Raw genomic sequence first — 13,194 nt, 5'->3', positions numbered from 1 at the left:
ATCTGCAGCCATAGCCGCCTTGAATCAGGAACAGGTAGAGATTAGACATGCTGTCTTAGACAATCGTGCTGCTATTGATTTTCTGTACCAGCCTACGAGCTAAGATGCACTGGCATCTGGAATATATCAATTAGCAAGCACCTCAAACGGACACAGGAATGTGGGCCGTGCGTGTATTCCTCATCTCTTCCCCCACCTTTCTCCCCACCACCTTTTCCCCCCACCTTTCTCCTGAGGTTTCTGCCACGCTGCAACATTATTATTGGACTTAATCATGTGTCTCTTGATGTAATTGTATACAACTTCTCTTTGTTTGCACCTAATAAAAGAGGACTGCGAGGTATTTTCAAAGCCCTCATCCCGAGAAAGCATTTGTCCGGTGTCTTTCTTCTCATTCGGCCAAGAGCATGAGTGGCCCATCGGAAGCGCAAAGCCACAGCTTTGCTTGTCAGAAGGTTGCAAAAGCTGATCACATGATCTTGGGACACAGCAACAGTCATAAGTATGAACCAGTTGCTTAGGATCTGAATTTTGATCACATGTTCATGGGAATGCTGGAAATGTCATCTGTGAAAAACGGTCATAAATCAATTTTTTTAGTGCCACTGTAACTTTGAACAGTTATTAAATGAACTGTTATTAAGTTGAGGACTACCTGTTTATCTGTCTATTTGTGTGAATAAAGTAGAATCTTTATTTGATACTTTCCTAATTAGTGGATTTTGAATCTGGGGATAATATCAGGACATCCAATGACATTTTTGGTAATTCCTATTTACAAGACATGTTGTACTTACCATAATGGCTAGGAGGATAATGTGAGTGAAAATGGCATTTATCAAAAAGCATCAAGTTGGAAAAAACTGTTTTACTCTAAAACACAGGTGTCAAACTGGATTTCATTGAGTTGTCTCTGCACAATTCCACACTTCTACTGCCACATATACAGAAACTGCCGCTCATAGCCTTTTTCAACTTCACTCTAAAAATTATTTTATCCTTTTTGGTTAATGTTATAAGTTATATCACATCCTTTATTTATAACATAAAAAAATTATTACTCACCTTGTATCAAAGGAAGATAAAGATGATACTGATCAATTTCACCACTGAAAATAGCAAAGGCTTGACGCTTTAACAGCATTGCCTTTTGTTCCAAACTTGGAAAAAGTTTTAAGGAACTACTCTGCATATCTATAATAAAGAAAATGAATGTTAACATCTATCCCAAGAGTTGTCTTAGCTGGTACAAGGAGCAAAATTATAATAGAAGCATATGAATCATATGGTATTATACTGCCCTTTAAATGCTACTTATCCTCTTGAAGTAAGTGTTCACACCTTATATTAAACTGTCAGACCAACTGCAGTCAGTGTTTAAAGATCAGCTATTATGATATCAATCTAGTGACATTTGTAGAACTTCATATATTTCTAACCGATGACCAGCAAAGTAGAATTATTTTTCTCTAAACTTAACAATATAACTGAAATATTTCTAGCTACTGCTACTGCAGCCACTCGTACACCCAACAATGAGTTGTGTTCCTACTAACCTTTATAGTTATGGTCCTAACTAAAAAGTTTAACCTTTTCAATGTCTTAAAAAGTATACTGTCCAAGCCAGTGACGTGCAGTCAGGGGAGGCAGGGCCTCACCACTGTCATCATGAAAAGAAAAAAAAAATTAAAAGGAAAAAGGCTGCCAGAGTCACAGTGGATGACTCTGCTTAGTGCTTAACTGTTTAAAAAAGCCTCTAAAGAAAGTGCCCTCTACAGGAGGAGGCGAGAGAACCACGTGCCTCATTTAGTCTATCTTTATGATCACTCGAGCAGAGTTAAGCAAGGGTTAAAAGCTGAAAAATTCCTTATGTAGATGAGGCACGTGGTTCTCTCGCCTCCTCCTGTAGAGGGCACTTTTTAGAGGCTTTTTTAAAACAGTTAAGCAGTCATCCATTGGAGACTCTGGCAGCAGCTAACCCAGCCTGACCTCTTGCCTTTTTCTTTTTACATTTTTACATTTTCACCATGGCAGACAAGAGCAGAGTTGAAATCCTCTGTGAAACAGCTGGAAAAGGTACGTGGGTCAGAGGGAGGGGGGACGAATTCAAAATTAATGTAATTTGTAAGTAATTGTATTATTGTAAGTAATGTGTGTATGTGTGTGTGTGTGTGTTTTACCCGCCTCTGCTGGCCCGTAGGCTGGCACTTTTTTTTTATGTCGGACATAGCGGCAGGGCTTTTGGACATAGCAGTAGAGCTTTTGGACACAGTAGCAGGCCAGGGCTTTTGGACATAGTGGCAGGAAGTTTTTCCTCTATGGCGGACACAGCGCCGGGTCATCCAAAAGCCTCTATGATGGACACAGCGCCAGGGATTTTGGACGTCAAAAAGCCCCGGCACTGTGTCCGCCATAGAGGCGGGACGCATCCTGCATCTATGGCAGACACAGCGCCGGGGCATCCAAAAGCCTCTATGGTGGACACGGGGGCAGGGCATCCAAAAGCCACTATGGCAGACACAGCAGCAGGGCGTCCAAAAGCCTCTATGGCGGACATAGCGGCAGGACATCCAAAAGCCTCTATGGCAGACATAGCGCCGGGGCTTTAAAGCCCCACCGCTTCTGTCTGACAGAGGCGCCCCGCGCCCCGCAGCTGGGTCGGACATAGCTGCGGGGCGCGGGACACCTCTATGTCAGACAGAAGCGGCGGAGTGCTTTCTTTCGGCTTTTGCACCGCGGGGCGGCCAAAAGCTGCCTTCTTTCTTTTTGCCTCACCTGCCATAAACCTCACCTCACGTCACTGGTCCAAGCTATTAACTTCATTTGTGCTTTATATTGTTAGTGGCATTTAGTTTTCATCTTTTTCTGAATGTAAATAGACAAAAACTTTGGTACTAGCATTATATAAAATCTAATAAATGAACAAATAAATAGGCTTTGTGGTTTTTCAATTCTCTATTTGTATTCTATATTTTCTAGCAGTTAGTAGGTAACAATTATGAGAAAGTTCTTACTCATCAAATCTTTAAACATAGTTTTTTCATGTGTTAGTAAGTGATCGATAATGGTTCGCCAGCTGAAAAAAAAAAAGTAAAGTTTGGTGTAACTGGAATGGAAACCATGTACCATGAAAAATCTGCAAATATTTTACATAGTGAGTCTATGAAAACTGGTTCATATGCTTTTCATTTATGACAAGTCATGAGAGCTTAGGTAATTTATAACTAATGTTCTATAAAGCTGACTTTTTTTTTAAATATCATTTTAATTACTATTCAGAGGAAGGTAATTATATTTCCTTTTTGCACCTTAAAGACTAATGTTTCTCTTAAAACACTCTTTTATGCATTATAATCCACAAACATAAAGTATAATAAATGTGTTCAATTTCAGGTGCCACAAGAATTGTATTTAAAGTTACATATCAAATCTTGCATTTCTTTAAAATCACACCAGAGAAAAAATAGAGGATGAAAATAGTATTAAGATTTTTTTCTTTGCACAGTAATGTCATTTCATTTAATTTCTTTAATGAAGGCCAATGAATTTAACTAACTTGATTCCAAGCACGACTAATTTGCCACTTAGTTCAATCAAAAACAAGTCACAAGATTGTTTTAAATGTATATCTTACTGAATGCATGAGGTATCCATCTGAAAAAAAGCCGGATCCATAAACAGATCTAAAACATCTTTCTTCCATGCTCGTTTAGTATAAGCGTAACCGCTTAAGGAACTTAACAACTGAGTGCTAGCATGGAAACTAGGAAGATTATAGGCACTGTAAAGACACAGGAATAAAATGAGCAGATCACATACGTATACACAATTCTTACACAGTATATCTCCACATACTAAATTCTGCAATGCTGATCAGATAGTATTCCCGCTACACCATTAAACTGTACTTGATTTTCAATTTTTAGTAATACACCATGCACACAAACTAGAAAATTAACTAAATTTCAATGACTTAAAATACTTTAGTAGCATATTAGATTAATACTACTGGAATGGTTTAAGTTGTATTGTGAGGAATAGGACTGATTATATAACTGGGCTGAAGTCAACTGTCCTATGAAGCAATATATACTTGATGTTATAAAAGAATGCCAATTTATTATCAAGTATATTTTCAGTGTTAGACAAAAGAATAGTCTTCTGCATGTCATAAGTGAAAGCCAGCTGACAACTGCTCAGATTGTGGTTACATGTTTGGGGAGTGGTGGGATGGCCAGAACTTTGGGGATCGAATGTAACAACTCCTTGTTTATTACCATTGTAACTTTGAATGGTCGTTGAATGGTCTGTGGTTGTTAACTGAGAACTGTCTAGAATTGGGCTGGTCTAAGAAAATGTACTTTATATAGTTACATATATATAATCCAAGGACAAATGGATTTACCTGTGATTGCGTAAGTAAGGAAACACATAGTAGAGCAAGCGTGAGATTAATGGGACTGCTTTCTCTTTTTCATCACTTTGATAAACCATATCCAGGAGAGAAGCAAGAACCTACGAAAACAAATAGAATATGTTTTTGGGTAGAAAACAAAGTACAGAAAATACTCTCAATTTCTTTTCTTTTTTTAATAATTTTTTTATTTTTGAATAAACACAAACAGACAAAACACAACAAACACCACAAAATATCTTCCATTACAAATTGTAGAGTGCGTCAATTGGTTACAAAGAGCTTTCGTTCATCCCTTCTTCCACAGTCATCACCTACAATTCATATCAAGTTAAATCAAATATGTGTGTGTGTGTGTGTGTGTTGCATTTGTGCTGATAAATAAATAAAGGGAGACTAGTATAGATCTATTTCAAGCTATTTAGCTCTCATCAGCTAGCTATACCCTTACTGGGATTTGAACCTGTGCTGTATTACATATTAGGCAATTGTGTTAGCCACCAAGCCACAGGCTCTCCTCCTTTATTAGCTAGGCCAGGGAAATAGGTATGTATTGTGTCACAACCCCTGGTATGCCCAAATATGGGAGGAAGCATACTGCTTCCTTTCTCTGTCTATTGGGTTATCCCAAGAGACCATCCAGACAGAAAGCCATTATTTTTACTGTTGCCTTTGTTACATTTGTGTTGCATTTGTGCTGATAAATAAATAAAGGGAGACTAGTATAGATCTATTTCAAGCTATTTAGCTCTCATCAGCTAGCCATACCCTTACTGGGATTTGAACCTGTGCTGTATTACATATTAGGCAGTTGTGTTAGCCATCAAGCCACAGGCTCTCCTCCTTTATCAGCTAGGCCAGGGAAATAGGTATATGTGACACAACATATATGTATTACTATCATCATACCTCAATCTTCATATGACTATGATTCTTTTTACGTCCTTTTATATAAAATATTCCAAAATTTAAAGCAAAACCACATGATGGCATTCCGTTATCTATTTTCAATATCATCCAGCAATATTACATCTTTATGACACTTTCTAAATAAAAATTATGTTTAATAACATAGTTTCTAGACCTCCTTTCTTAATCACTGTTTACAATTTATATCCAATTTCCCTTTTATCATGTCAATACAAATATTACATTATTATCATTATCAATCATTTATTTAACAATATCCGTCATCATTTCATTTTTTTTGGTCTTAGTTTAACTAAATTTGACTTACTCTTTTTTTAAATATTATAACCTTTTATACATAAGAGAGTTTCTAAACTTCCTTTCATGATCACCATTTAGAATTTATACCAAATTTCCTCTTATCAAACCAATACATATGTGTACATTGTTATCATTATCAATTATTTATCTAACTATATCCATTATCACTTCATTTTTAACATAATGCAATAATTTTAACTAAATTTGGCTAATATTTTGTTATTAGTTTTCTGTTGTGGCTTGGTAGGAGCCTTTGGAGCTGCTATCAGACTCTGACACAGAAACCTTCTGTGAGTGGTTTCAGGATGCTCACAGGAGAGGGATAACAAGCAGCTGTGGCTCGTTAAGGATCTCCTCCTGCGGATAAAATACTGATGGTGCCATGCCCTAGTTGCAGAAGTCAACGTTCTGTTCCATTCTGTTCTGGTTCTAGTCAAGTTCTCTGTTTGTTTGCAAGTATCAAGAAAAAGCACTTGGATAAGTGATTTATTTATGTAATTCTGTTTTGTATTAGTTTGAGTGAAGACTTTTGCCAGAGCCTTTTATCTGTGTTTATTTTGGGCTTGCAGCCAGCCCAAGCCAGGACTGATAAAAATATTTCCTTTGAAGTTCTGTCTGTCTGTCGTTTCTGAACGAACAAGGTGGGGGGTCAGAACAGTTTTCATATCTCAACCTATGTCTTTCCAGTAATAGTGCAGTCTTATGTCTTTTGCCATTTGTGGAATTAGTCTTCTGGTTATTTCCTTAATCTAATTTGTGTGGACTTCTCTTCGCAACTTGTTGCTTTTTACACATCTTGTAAAATCTCGAGACCCTCCATCAGCTTCTTTAATCAGCTTATCTTTGGTTATCAGTAGTGCTTTTGTCAAAGTTTCTCTCCTTGAATCCATCAATTCTTCTCTTTTTCTTCTTCTTCTATATCTTGAAATCTGTAGTAAAACACTTTCTATCTATCTTCCCTTTCCTTATTCCACTCTTTCCATCTCCAATCACACAGAGTTCATTGTCAATATCCATGGTTATCTTGCCTTTTTGTTCATTTTCTCCCTGGGTTTTTAGGACTCCAGCCTCCACTTTTTCCATTTGCTGAATATCTTCTATTTGCTGAGTCTTCCATTTTTCCATCAGGTTTTGCCACATTAAAGTTTATATTTTCAATATTTTCCAATCTCTTCTCAATTCTCTCTGTTGTTTCTAATAATTTTTGAATTCCGGACATAATCTTTTGCAATGTTATGGTTTCTTTTTGAATTTGTGTCATCCTTCCAATTAATAAACACAGCCACTCTGGTTTAAAAACAAATCTTTGTTTTCACTTCTTTCCAGCTAGCAACAAACATCCAAAGGGCACCTGCATAAGTAACCCATGCCCTTCTTTATAAACAAGCTGAACCCTTTGAAGTGCAAGGTCAAAATGATCAAAGGGAAAAAAGAGAAAGCAATATTTCCAGATCTCAACCTCCAACCTCCAAGTGGCAGCGTAACTTCTTTTCCCTCTGATGTTACTACCCTCTTTATATTTCTTTTATATCTTCTTTATATTCCAGGCTCCAAGCCTCCAAGTGGCAGTGTAACTTCTTTTCCCTCTGATGTTACTACCCTCTTTATATTCCTTTTATATCTTCTTTATATTCCAGGCTTAAAAGAAACAAAATTCTTAAATGGAGCAAAATAAAGAGAAAAACCCCATCCAAACAAATATTATAAAAATAAAGAAAAAGATTTAATCCATAGGTAAAAAAATAAATAGAAGAAGAAAAACCAATACTGTCACTTTAAAAAGTAGGAAATATTTGCAAAACTTCCATCCATAAAAAAGGATAACACACTGTCTAATATAGCTTAATTTCTCCACTTATTTTCTTTTCTTTGCAAGTTTAATTTAGCTTTGATGTTTTTTGGGGGGCAGTCTCTTTTATAACAATAAATTTTCCTCACCAGATGGACACACTTTCTCTTTCCGCTTTCTTCCTGTTGCGGAGCTGTCCCAACTTCAGCAGTTTTTGGATGCACTTCTTTCATCGGCAAGAAGAGATTCTCTTGGATCAATTAGGGATTTTGGCGATGTCCCTGAGATCAGCAAAACGGACTCTTCTCTGTCACCGTCTCTTCGGGACTGTTTAAGTCCAAAAGGACCGTCCAGCGGCAAAAGTATCAACTGTGATCTCAGAGCTCCGAGATCGCACTTCGTACCGTTGCAACGTCAGATCCTGACTTCCTGAAAATACCCTCAATTTCTATGGTGCGCAATAGTTAGGCATAATACAGCACCTTCATTTTGCTGTGTCATTGATTTGTACTGCAGGGTTCAGAAAAGTCAAGCACTTTATCCTTATCACTAGGAAGTTAGAGTCATGCAAAACCCACATCTGTGTTCACACAAACACATATATGAAAAGCAACAGTTATAAAAGTGCTAACTGCTCTGCTAACAACTACAATAACAAAAACCTGAGACTCACCTCTGCAAGGAGAGTTAGAGCTTGAACACTGTATACTGATGGAGCAGAGGCAGACACAACAGATGATACTGTGGAATGATCTGTGGGTGCAACAGCATTGGGTGTCCTGTTAATTTTTTTGTTTTAGAATATTTCTTTAAAAATTATAGTAGTTACAATGTTGAGACAGGTACATTTGTAAAGTATAATCTTCCATACATGTTGATAATTTCCACTGCAAATGAAATAAATCTTACACAAACTGAAAATCCTTTTGTTGTCTAAACTAAAGCATCTAGTCTAAATATATTACATTCAAAATTTAAATAAATTCTGACTTCCTTTGCCTTTGACTTCTTAATTTGCAGCATTTTGCTAATCTCAGACCTTGTTTAGCTAGGAGGTCTGCATCAAATGACTTAGCCAACACAATTGCCTCTCAGATGTATTCCTTTCAGCTCATTTTTAAGAGGCTGGCTAAGACTTGGATGAGACAAGTTTTTCAGCTTCTGAATCTGAATCATAACACTGATCCTAATAACTAAGAAAAAATTTATACTGAAATCAAGACTGTAGGTTTTACTTTATTGGTTATGTTCAAGTGAAGGTTGATAGTTATCGGTATGGACTGTTATAATTTCGAATGGCCTGCAAGCTACCTTTTAAATCTTGATCCAAAATGATCTTTTAAGGCATGACTAGTGGCAATTCAGGAATCTCATTAGAAGTTTTGCAGAAAGCAGATACCTTAAACCTGTATTTTATGACAGGGGCAAAAAAATTCAGAGTAAATGACTAGACACCCTGAAAAAACAGGGCCTGGAAAGTTATCAGGGATGTTTGAATTATGTGAAAAATATTTTAAGACTTTTAAATACTGGCTTGCTCAATTTCAGATAGTCTTGTGTCTGCTTCAATTCTCTTTCTCTCAGACACATTAGTGACAGATGGGTCTGGGATTTTAAATGTTAAATACATTTTAAATAAATAACCTTTAAACTAATTTTTTTTTCCATTTTATGATTTAAAAGGTATATTGTAGGCAGTACTCTGGTATATGCTACTATCAAAAACTACATTTTATCAAACATTTAGCTTAAGAGCTATATATGTTTAAAACTTGTGTTCCATACTTTGATTGTGCAATTTCTAGTTTATTTACCCTGCAGATTATTTTCCACATTGGGTTCTTCTAAAGAGATCTGAGACTGAGCTTTCACTTCCAGATTCCTGCTGAGCCAGCTAGTTTGTTCTAGAGAAGAAGCTGCAATGTTTCCCACCGCTTCCAATATTTTCTGAGTTACATCCTGAAAGGCAAACAGACTGTGAAAGAAAATCAATCCATACAAATAGATAATACACAATGGTGGAAAAAATCACAATTTTTCATTCCCTTGCATACAAGATTGCTGTTTTATTGTGAACTTCAATATTGACTGATTGAGACAATTGTCTTAGAAGTGTACACGGTAGAGTCCAAAGACAGTTTGCCAGGGCTTTGGAGACAAATCTATGTACAGATTTACTAAATTCTAAAAATTCCAGTTATTCATACAATTTAGATGTTGCCCAACTCTAAATGATTCTGGACAGCTTATGTTAAAAAAGTAAGAACAATGAAAAGAAAAAGTAATAAACATTCAGAAGACTCTGAATTACAAAAAACAACCCTCAACCACCATTTTGCTTGTAGGCCTGGAAAAACAGGCAAGTTTTCAATGACATTCTGAATATTGGAACAATTCAATGAAGACTTTTTTAAACAACTGTTTTAGCATTGTAGTTTAATCTCATCTATAGCAGGGAAGATTAATTACCGATCTTTCACACACTTTAAAGTTGCTTGCCAAATTTGCTGCATGGTTAGAAAATGATATACTATTTTACATCTACAGAGTTCCAAATCCAAATGCAGAGTCAAAATATGCTGCGGAGTACCTGTAAGTCTTTTTGATTCTTTTTATTCTCCTGGTTTGGCGTTCTCGTCACAAAGTCATTCAGAGTACTGCAGACAAATAAACAAAACTCAGCAAAAATGATCAATTGTGATTATTACCCTATGTACCAGGGATTGTTACTGTCATACCTGAGAAGCAAAAAATGACCAGGTGGTGCTAAATTCAATTGCACAGATTCCTTAAAAACTCCTAATAACGACTGGAAGTTCTCCTGCAGGGCTGAAACTGGAAGTCTAGAGTGGGAAGATTATATTTCAGTTAGAAAATATTGAAGGGGTATACAGATTTACAAAAAAGGCTATTAAAACCCCCCTATGTTTAACTATTATTGTTATGAGTTACAAATAATGCATATGTATGTATGCATGCATATATGTATATCTCCAAACCATTAAAGTACACAAGTTTTGTCAGTGTTTCTTTTTAATACAATTGTTATGTAAATGATAACTAGGACTGATGTGTTTTTTTTACGTTTATCTTTTCTAGAATAACAGTCTAAAATGCTGCACTACAAAGTAATAAATCATAATAAGAAATTTAATGGAGATTACATCATGTTTGCAGCTATTTTAACTGAAAAAATTTTCTGTCCTTGCAATATCAGAAATAAAAATTCTATAGGAGGGAATAGACATACTTTATGTATACAAAACCCCCAAATTATTTAACAGTTGGAAGCCTATTTACCTTTGAATGAAAGCATTGCAGAACTGGAGCACTGGTATATCCACTAGGGCAGATTTCTGGGAAAGAAAATATAGTGCATTATACTACAGGTAGTCCTCAACTTATGACCATTTGTATAGTGACTGTTCAAGTTACAATGACATTGAAAAAAGGGACTTATGACTATTTTTCAGAGTTATGACCGTTGCAGCATTTCCCTGGTCACATGATCAAGATTCGGTCACTTGGCAACTGATATGTAGTTATGACAGCTGCACTGTCCCAAGGTCATATGATCACTATCTGTAATCTTCTCAGGTGGCTTTCGACAAGATAAGTCAATAGGGGAAGCCAGATTCATTTAACCACGTGATTCAGTGAACAACTGATGTGATTCCCTTAACAACTGTGACAAAAGTGGTCATAAAATGGGACAAAATCACTTAATAATTGCCTTGCTTAGCAATAGATATGTTTGACTTGTGATTATAAGTCAAGACCTATCTGTATAAACTGTCTGTATAAACACTAGCAGTTAATACTTAAAACTTAAAAATTTAAAAAATGTAGTTTTTAATGAAAAAACTTTTCTCTGTCTGCATAAAAAACCCAAATAAATATTATTTCATCAATTTAGATTAGTTACACTATTCTATTAAATATACTTCTACCTCTTCGCCTTTAATTTGAGAAGGTTTCTTTACAACTTCTTTTATTAGCTGCAGTATAATGTCAGTCTTCAGTGTGCTGAGAGCACAAACAAGATCAACTAATATTAGCTGTGATGTATTAGCTTTAGGAGGCATCTGAAAGGAAAAAAAAAATCAAAGAAAGTATTACTCATATTTTTTAAAATAATTTACTAGAGGAATTAGAAACATTCAACACACAAGCAGCATTGAATCTTCCCAGAAGTCCCATGCATACAGTTCTTGTGTTTTTATCCATGAAGTCCTCTCCATACCCCACCTCAATCCCCAACACTGAAGGAGTATCAAGTTGCAAAAGAAATATAGGAAGGAAGGAAGAGTAAATAGGTTAAAAAGAATGGAAAAACCAAGAGATGTCTCACATAAAGTAGATCAGATTCTGAAAAAGAAGTGAGAAATTCAAAAAACAAAGATATTTTATAAAGCACTATGTAGCTATGGTTAGAAACAAGGATAAACTGTAAAGACAGAAAGAGAGAAATACTGTACATTTGGTGTAAACTACCTTAACTTTGCGTGCATTCAGTTTCTTCTCTAAGGGTAAGCAGTGTTATGTCATCCACATCTAAAGGGAATATGCATTTGTATGCATGGATGCAATGGGTCTAGAGTCTAGCTTAATCTTGGCAGTGGAATGATCCACTGGTATTTTGCATTTTTTACCTTTGTTTGATATTTACGAGGTTTTTTACTGCTCCAAACTGCTGCTGTTGCAGCTATTAGTTGCACACCAAGTTGTCCAGTGAGGGGATTCAAGAAGTCTAGGATTTTATTCTTTAATATCTGTTTAAGAAAACAAAAGAATACACTAATTATATTTTTGTTCCTTCATAGACAAATGCTTGTTTGTATATTGCCAGGATTCCAATCCTGAACTAGATGAAATTGCACTGAACAAAGCTATGGTTTAACTTTATGACTGTTGAAAAAAAGAAGTATCCGCTTATACTGCTATGTTTATGCAATTATCATTAGAAAAACAAAACTGGAAATATAATTGTTTTATTTAAGATTATTTTATACTAATATTTTAAGTTTCAAAATGAAAACTTTTAGAAAAGCTGTTAATTACTTCCATACTAACTGTAAAAAAAATCCACATTAGAAAATATTATCCCATTATGCTCCAATCCCACCTATAGATTAAAGCTTATAGAAACCTTCATACTTTTGTTGCTTTGAAATAAATCGATGAACAGCCTTTTACGCCTAGGAAATCAGATGGCCTTTTTTGAGACTCTTCCTTTTTAATGACATTCCAGAGGAGAGACATGGTGTTAATAATTTGAGGAAGCTCTTCCAAAATGGCATTCCTAGCATTTTTTAGACTTGTTGGATCAGCATTAAAACATGACTAGAAGAACAAAAAACAGTAATATAAAAGAATGAGCAAGGTTTTTATTAATTAATTACATGTCTCAATTTTTTTTGAGATATATCCTTAACATTTACGATGTGAGATCACTGATCATTTTGAGATGAATCAAATGAATCAATATTCAAAGAAACAAACATTCCTTAGATTTTCTTCACCATTCTTGCTCGCCCATAAGAATGACTTGGTTGCATACACATACCTTTTTGGTTTGGTTTGGATGATCCAGAAGACAAAAATGGCCAATGGTTGTAAGTCCTTCCAAAAGAGTTAAAGGATAATCTGGTGTAATGTTCTCCCTTTTATAATTTATGCTTTAGGAAAGAAAGTTTCAATAAGTAACTGTCCATTAGCCATACATTTTTATTCACTCTTTTCTCAGAGAAAATATATGTTA

At 35.5% G+C, this 13,194-nt stretch overlaps 1 protein-coding gene across 3 annotated transcripts in view; it reads right to left on the bottom strand.

Annotated features, from left to right (window-relative positions):
- Positions 1-13,194, bottom strand: part of DOP1B (DOP1 leucine zipper like protein B) — a 69,922-nt gene that overhangs the window by 13,592 nt on the left and 43,136 nt on the right. For all 3 annotated transcript variants that reach the window (XM_032219139.1, XM_032219137.1, XM_032219138.1), the window contains exons 20-32: positions 13,000-13,111; positions 12,591-12,776; positions 12,086-12,205; positions 11,384-11,518; positions 10,734-10,789; positions 10,172-10,276; positions 10,024-10,090; positions 9,248-9,392; positions 8,107-8,186; positions 4,406-4,515; positions 3,635-3,781; positions 3,015-3,076; positions 1,066-1,194 (exon numbers count right to left, since the gene is read on the bottom strand). In XM_032219139.1, coding sequence (XP_032075030.1) covers positions 1,066-1,194; positions 3,015-3,076; positions 3,635-3,781; positions 4,406-4,515; positions 8,107-8,186; positions 9,248-9,392; positions 10,024-10,090; positions 10,172-10,276; positions 10,734-10,789; positions 11,384-11,518; positions 12,086-12,205; positions 12,591-12,776; positions 13,000-13,111 — 1,454 coding nt within the window. The remainder of the gene's footprint in view (positions 1-1,065; positions 1,195-3,014; positions 3,077-3,634; positions 3,782-4,405; positions 4,516-8,106; positions 8,187-9,247; positions 9,393-10,023; positions 10,091-10,171; positions 10,277-10,733; positions 10,790-11,383; positions 11,519-12,085; positions 12,206-12,590; positions 12,777-12,999; positions 13,112-13,194) is intronic.

Source organism: Thamnophis elegans, chromosome 6 (genome assembly GCF_009769535.1).
Source record: "Thamnophis elegans isolate rThaEle1 chromosome 6, rThaEle1.pri, whole genome shotgun sequence".
Classification (NCBI taxonomy): Eukaryota; Metazoa; Chordata; class Lepidosauria; order Squamata; family Colubridae; genus Thamnophis; species Thamnophis elegans.
The sequence above is the reverse complement of the archived record's forward strand: the minus strand, read 5'-3'. Positions and strand labels throughout refer to the sequence as shown.